The 7,636-nt window shown below is 31.1% G+C and overlaps 1 protein-coding gene across 1 annotated transcript; it reads right to left on the bottom strand.

The window, feature by feature from the left end:
• Positions 1-1,524: 1,524 nt before the first annotated feature.
• On the bottom strand, positions 1,525-4,831 carry LOC118070121 (uncharacterized). Its single transcript, XM_035088554.1, has 4 exons — positions 4,726-4,831; positions 4,450-4,599; positions 2,485-2,634; positions 1,525-1,837 (listed from the first exon to the last, which is right to left on the bottom strand). Exons 1-4 carry the CDS (start codon positions 4,783-4,785, stop codon positions 1,649-1,651), a joined length of 549 nt encoding a protein of 182 aa, XP_034944445.1. The 5' UTR covers positions 4,786-4,831; the 3' UTR covers positions 1,525-1,648.
• Between the last annotated feature and the right edge of the window lie 2,805 nt (positions 4,832-7,636).

Genomic DNA, 7,636 nt, shown 5'->3' with positions numbered 1-7,636 from the left:
AAAGGCAAAACTGCTCGGACGATAAATTTCAAAATATAATCGATAAACTACTTTGATAGTTTATCGACCTGTTTGCTAAATGATTTTCCTATTTTATCCACCCCCCAAGGACTAAACTTCATTACAAAATAGACAAGAAATTGTAATTGATGCTGCAAATGAAAGCTTATATAAGAATTATAGAGAAAATGCACGTATAATTTGCCCATAGATTATATAATTATTAGGTAAATGAAAAACATAGAATTGGTGAAGGAAAAAATTTTTTGTCAAGGGCATGATAGCAGAGAAATTGAGAGTGAGAAAAAAAGAGAGAGGGCAAAAAGTCAAGACGTCACATGGCGCGAGTGACGAGCAGTCACTCTTAATTCCCTATAATATTTCATTTCTATGATCAAGAAGTCAATTATCTCCTCAGTTCGCATACTTGTACAGTGTTATGTTCAAAGAAAATTTTATAGGAAGTTATTATTTTTATAATATTATTCTAAGAAGTAGCTGGCGATATTCATGGAGGCTTTGACTAACAGGGGGTTTTCTCCAATACTCAGATTTATGAATATTGAAGTTAAAAATAAATCTGGGATTTGTTAACCGAGATAGGAACCCTACGCCCTCGAGATTCCTTAAGCAATATTAGTGGTTAGAGAAAGTATAGTTAAACAAAAAATGTACACTTACCGCTTCCTTACATCTATGTGAGGTTTGAATGAAAGAGACGGTTGATCAGTAGAATTAAAGAGGCTGGATGATACGTAGAGGTGATTACCATGATCAGAGAAGCACTTAAATTAAGGGAGGAAAACGAGGCGTTAAGTCAATAACTATAACACTCCGCGTGATTCCCTTTAGTTGCACTACACTTTTATTAAAGCAAAAAAAGAATACAATGAAGAGATGAATATAATAATGATTTTTAATACCGATCTTAATCGGATAATTCTTAAGGGTAAAAACCCAGAATAAACTATGAGTCCCTTCAACGCGTCTTAGTATTCACAAAAATATTATGTTGGTGTTTCTACAGATCCTGAGAGATTTAGAAAAGAACATATTACGCGACGGGTTAGCGAATGCGAGCCGTCAACCAACGTTTTACCGCTAGCTTGAATTGACTGAGCCCCGAGTAACATTTTAGGGTGATTTTTATACAGGTAGACGTTAGGCGTTGGCCCTTTTGATTTCCAAGAGAAAATTGAGGACATTTGTGGAAAAGTACTGGATTTCCAAATATTCTTGACTGATAGAGAACATATTTTTAGCTCTTATTTACAAAACTGTAGATAGAAAAGAAGAACTCAGGAATTGAATCATGAAGCCAGATTTAAACCCTTTACTTTGTGAATTGTCACTTATCGGATTATCCAATGATGGCAGTTTTGGTAGGATGTAATATGTATAATTTCATTCCATAAAATCAACCATTTTTTGCATGCAAGAAGAATATTTATTGAAATTTTCTTTATTCAGTGCAGGTATAAAACATAAATTGTTTTCAAAACAAGAACTGTGCAGTGTCATTGAAGAGATATGAATTTACTAGATATTAGCCTTTTGGTAAAAATTTATTATAATACATGTAAATTGAGAATAAAACGATCTGTATCTGTCTTTTCTGTATCCATTAATTAATCAACCGAACTAATTCTCAGCCCATTAGTGAAGATGGATCTGGGACATCAGTATGTAATAATGACTCAGCATGGATTGTTAACAATGGGTTACTGTCATCACCATCAAGTGATACATAAATGTCAGTAATAACTGTTCCATCAGGTAATCCAGGTGGTATTTCTTCCGGTGAAATGGCATAGTTGAGAATAGTATAATTCATATTCTGTACAAAAAAAGCTGGATTATTATACATTCTGGGGGCTTAGTTGACAGTGATAATATGATTGTAATAAGTTGCGAAAATGAAGTTAATTCTAATACCAGTGTTGACAAAAGATTTTATTAAAATAAAACATTTTGATGATAATGAGCCTGAGGTAGATGTCTATACGGCGAAAGATGGCCAATCGAAACAATTTATAAAACTGTTGACTAAGTGTCGCTAGTAATTGTTTAGTTCGCTTCGCTTTGTATGGAGGATTAAAGCTAAGACCAGAAAGGAGAGACAAATATAGAGGTCCGATGTGAATAGGCGCTTACAGATGAACCTTTTACATGTATTAGCCGACGTTTTATATGGCCAAATGTAAATCTGTTAGTTGAAACTAGATTCCAATTTTTAACCTGGATTTGAACTTCTATAGCAGTCCCTTTTCTCTGGCTATGACGAAAACTTTAGCAAAAACGATCAAGAAGTAGAGACAGCTAGTGAACAGTTCTATAAATTATTTCGATCAGCCATCACTCCCTATATGACTGGCTACCCTTGAATTACCCTAAAAGTAACACAGTTGTAAATGAATCAGTATAAAGTCTGTTACATTATGAAAAAATCAAAATCGTTTACAATTTATCTATTTTTAATTTTACCGGAAGTACAGGGCATTGTTTCGGAAATTCATCTCTTGGTACTCCAGCTTCCAACACACTTGGAGCAAACACTTTATCATCAAATAAATTACATAATTCACCTTTCATTGGTGGAATCGGTTCGCCATTATAGACAATGTAATTGCTTAACTGTTCAAAAACAAAAAAGAAACGATTATTCAATTAACAATGAATCATGATTATTTTCAAAATAGGTTTTTTATAGTCAATTATCACGTCGCTATCGTAAGAAAGCAAAGGGGCTAGTTGCAACAATTTTCAGTTTTGTGAATAAGGAAATTAAAATATTGAGTAGTCTCATGATGAAGCGGTTTTAAATGAAAGAATAACTATTCAAGTATTAACTAAATCAAGAATTGGGGTTAATAATAAAAAGAAATGTTTTTATAAACAATTTTTTGTGAAAGTAGTGGCATGTTTTTGTTTCCCCAGTTCTGGAAGCAAGTTGTAACTGACGTGGAAAAAGTATGAGAGTAGTAATAAATAAATAAAAAATATTTGTATGATTCTCAAACATAAATTTTAAATCTACATGAAAAATGTTTATTCAACGAATATACTATAAACTCATTTCAACAAGACATTGTAGTAACTTAGAATCAATCTCTACGAACTTAATTGTGTTAAGTTACGCTGAGTGATTAATAGTCGAGTAGCTAAAAAATATACTCAAGGAATAATTGTTTAATGAAGATGGAATTATTGTAAAAAACACCGAGGAGAGCATTTGTGGAAAGTATTTTCACTTGGAATTGATTATTACTATCATTTAAGTGACGTACAACTTCTGCAACATGCATTTTTTCCCTTTCACCGCTTACGTAGCGACAACGGTGATAGATACGAGGAAAAATAAAAATACTATTTTTGTAGAGGTTCGGATTATCTACGAAAAGCCCGCAAGAACATCTGTTTATCTGAAACAGGTAAAGGAGTCTTCGAAGCGCTGTACAATACTTTACACAAATGCTCTCCTCGGTGTCTTTTACAACAATTTGTCGTCAAAAAAATTCCATCTTCATTGAACACTTGCTCGCTAGTAAGATAGATCTTAAAATTTCAGCGACTGGACTATAAGTTGTTATTACCTACACCTACACAGGAAAATTTTCTAGAAATTTTTGCTAGTAAATTTAGAATGAAATTCACTAGCCAAAAAAATTAAAAAGTTTTTTTTTAGTAAAAAAAAGCTAAAAACTTAGGAACAAGTATTATTCTGATTGCTAAAAATTACGAAAAATAGTAAAAGGGCCTTAGTTGGTTGGCAAGAATTTCTAGAAAAGAATTTATAAATTCAGGCATTTTTATCAACTTTTTTCTAAGTTTTTAGCTTTTTTAACTAGAAAAAACTAGTAATTTTTAATTTTTTTAGCTAGGAAATGTTATTCTAAATGTACTCGTAAATATGCTTAGAAAATTCTTCCCGTATATATTTATTACGCTTTTGTCTTAAGTCTTATAACTATTTTTGGATTTGAATAGTTGTAGTTAGTCGAAAGAAAGCCTTTACAAAAATAGAATCAGCAATGCAGAAAGTTTACTTGTTTTCTTGAGGAAGATAAAAACTAAAATATTGTTGTTAAGTTAAGAATTTCTAATCACAAATAGAAGCAATTAAAATAGCACATTACAGTGAATGCTAATAATTTTCAGTGTTACCCATCAAGTGCAATGCGGTTCTGAGTGTGATAAGGGATTTGTGTGTTACAATTGACTTAAATTTCAAAATCCTCTTCATGGCATGAGACAATATATCATCACAACAGCATTAACATACAATTAAGAATTAAGACAATGTGCTCCATCATTGAAATGTCATATCATTATAAATTTCTTTCAACTTCTGTAGACAAATAAACCAGATTCTCATTTCCGAATTCTCATTTATGATTATTATTGTTTGCTGACCGATGAATGTATAATAAAAAAATATCAAAAACTTACAATTATATTATTTGGAAGCTCCTTATGAATTGGTATCTTAATTGTCACTGTATCGTTATGCTGTCCATTTATTATTACGTTAACATTTGTAACATAAGGATTTGGATATACTTCAACAGTCACCTCTTGTATTATAAATCGCTGAATAGACTAAACAAATATTATTATGTCAATTATGATCAATAGGTTTATAAGTTTGTATCAAAGGGAAGAGAAAAACCGATACACGCAATATTGAAAGTCTTGTTCTTTCTAAAAAAAACGATTTCGACTTACTACTCCTGAAACTAAGCCGAAAGCTAAAATTATTCCAAAAATAGTTAAATAAAATTTCATATTGAAAGGTGTTATGATCGTAACCTAGAAAGAAGTTGGTGATGTCATCCACTACTAAGTTCACTACAGTCTTGTTCGTTCTTTTATACTTACTGTCTTTGCTATCTTTATCTGTTTATCATTCAATCGTTTTATTTATTTCAACTATTTTTAGATTTACAATTGTTGTATTATTCTCAACAAAGCAAAAATCACGATTGATAAAAAATTGGACGTAAATATTGTGATAATAGTTAAAAAAAAATCATATCTCTCCCGGAAAATATTTTGATTTTCATGTAGTCATTATTGAAAATTATCTTTGTTATCTAACACATATCTCTTTTGTTCTTTTTGTATTCATCATAGCAGAAAACAGTAATTATTGTAAACGACACTAGAAGGTACAAAAAGATTGTTCGTGTTTCATGAAAATACCATGCATTATCAAATCAAAATTATCTTATCGACTAGAAATATTAATCATTCTGTTCATTTCCGATTTTTTTTTTACCAAAAATGTGATTATATACTGAAAGATATGATCTAATCATCTAATAATTCTCTTCATTCCTATTTTAAAGGCATCAACGATTTCGTTACATCCAAAATATTTAGACCAAATATTTGTATTTGGTCCCGTACTTGATTCCTCTTCCCTGGTAGAACCACTCGGAAATGCGGTGTACACAGTTTTAACATCTGACTTTACTACTTCAGACGCTTCAGATCCTGGAGAAAAAGTCGAAGTGACAGCAAAAATGACTGAATCAAAGAGGGACATTCCATCTTTTCGCTTTGTAACAGACCTTCCGTCGTCCCCGTGAAAGTGCCAAAGACCAAAACTTGATAAACAGGGTAGGTAACGTTTTCCAGCAGTTACTCTCTTACGTAAACAACTGTACTCAACTGTGCTAACAAAAAATTCGACTGTTGAGAAACAGAACACATCAATTGAACATATTGAACAGATTTGCAAACAAGATCAAAAAGTGTCAACAAGATGCTTTTAATATTCAGGGTCTTAGACATTGTTTATAGTCGTTATAAAAGCTTGGATTCTATTTTTCATTTCGCAAACAATTTTGAATTGTTGAGAAATAATATGTTCTTCTTGCCTATCGGTGTACCGTTAAGTAGGAATGGCTTAGGCTCGCTTCCTGATCCTAATAGTGTATTTTTCCCGCAGCAATTAGCCTGTGCAAGTGGTAGAGTCGTCTTTATTTGTTACGCTAGAGGTTGAAAATGTTTAAATTATCGATTTGTTGTCCTCAGGTAAACTACCGGATAACTAATCAATTATCTTGCAAAATATCGTTTCATACAGGGTAACTCCTCTTCAGTTCTCAAATTGTTACAGAATCTAACAAGCAATTTCAGCTTAAGCTAGCTCGAAATTCTGCATCGTGTCGGAGGCCTTTACATCTGAGCATATATATGTATATAGCATTACATAGAATAGGACAGGTTTGAATTTTTTAGATTTCAATTTAAATTGTGATTTCTATCGTTTTGCCTTTTTAATTTTGTCAGTTGTTTAAAATATGCTCACATTTTTTTTTTATTTCTTTAACATTTAAGATTTGGTTGCAAAATCATTCTCGAAAACCATTGCATAATGAAAAATTCCACGACCTTATTCAATTTCAGTGAGCGTAAAAATTCAATCGGTTTATCAATATTGATATTTCAGACATTAGATAGTCAGTTTTACTAGTTGATAATTCTAAGTGAGTAACATATTACAATTTATGTTTTATATATTGATAAAGTTATGAAGTACATACAAAATTTCGAAATAATATGGAATTGTGTTCATAACAATTGAACATTGTTACTAACAAGTGATTATTGATCATAGTAATATTTGAATAATAAGTTTTAAATTGTTATAAACAATAAAAATAGGGACCCTTTCTATATATATGAGTACTTTTAACGCATAATTTTTTCTTTTACTAAAAAAATGTTACCAACCGTATGACATAAATGAAAACATACTTTTTTCGTGTATAACAATGAAATTTGTTGTAAATAATGAAAAAAAGGATCTATGAGGTATATTTGAATTCTTCTAACGCACAATTTTTTCTTTTACTGAAATAAAGTAATTTACCATATCAATCGAATAAAAACACGCTCATTTCGTTTATAACAATTCCATTTGTTACATAGAATGGAAACGGGTTCTATTCGAATTGTTTTTTCATTTTTTCCACTGGGAAGTTGGTCGTGTGGACCTTTCGGGTCGCACCCAGACCACTGCAGAGCACTGTTATTATTTAAATCTTAAGTTACACACTCGATTATATATATTGTAAAATATTTGTATGTTGCCATCTAATGACTAATAGACTAACGACAGTTTTATAAGTTGTTAACGTTACTTGATGATTAGAATGTTTCTAGCAACGAGGGTAGAGTTTGTTGATCTCCAGTTTTTGACTGAGACTTGAGTTGATCGGACGTCTTCTTTTCAATCAATTAATAGCTGTTAATCTTCAATAAACATTTCCATTACTTTATTGATTTCAGAAGTTATTTCTTGGATATATTTTACAATATAATAAAAAGAAGACAATGAGACAAAATCGAAACAAGCGGAGAAAAACAGATGAAGATGAGAATAAAATCAGATGAACTAACGTTTACAGGAGAAAAGCAGAAGTAGATCCACAATCAAGCAAAAATCTGACTAATTTCGGAGTAAAACAGGTGAAATCATCAATTTTAGGTATAAAACAGATAAAATTTTTCGACTTGGGTTGAATTTTTTTTCAATGAAACTAATTAAGCCTGTATTTCATACTAGCACTTTGCTTATATTTCGGATTGTGTTGTCTGGAATGTAATTAAATATTTATTAAAATTT

Source organism: Chelonus insularis, unplaced genomic scaffold (assembly GCF_013357705.1).
Source record: "Chelonus insularis isolate UGA/USDA-ARS -01 unplaced genomic scaffold, ASM1335770v1 contig_12_pilon, whole genome shotgun sequence".
Classification (NCBI taxonomy): Eukaryota; Metazoa; Arthropoda; class Insecta; order Hymenoptera; family Braconidae; genus Chelonus; species Chelonus insularis.
Note: the sequence above shows the minus strand (reverse complement) of the source record. Positions and strands in the feature narration are given on the sequence as shown.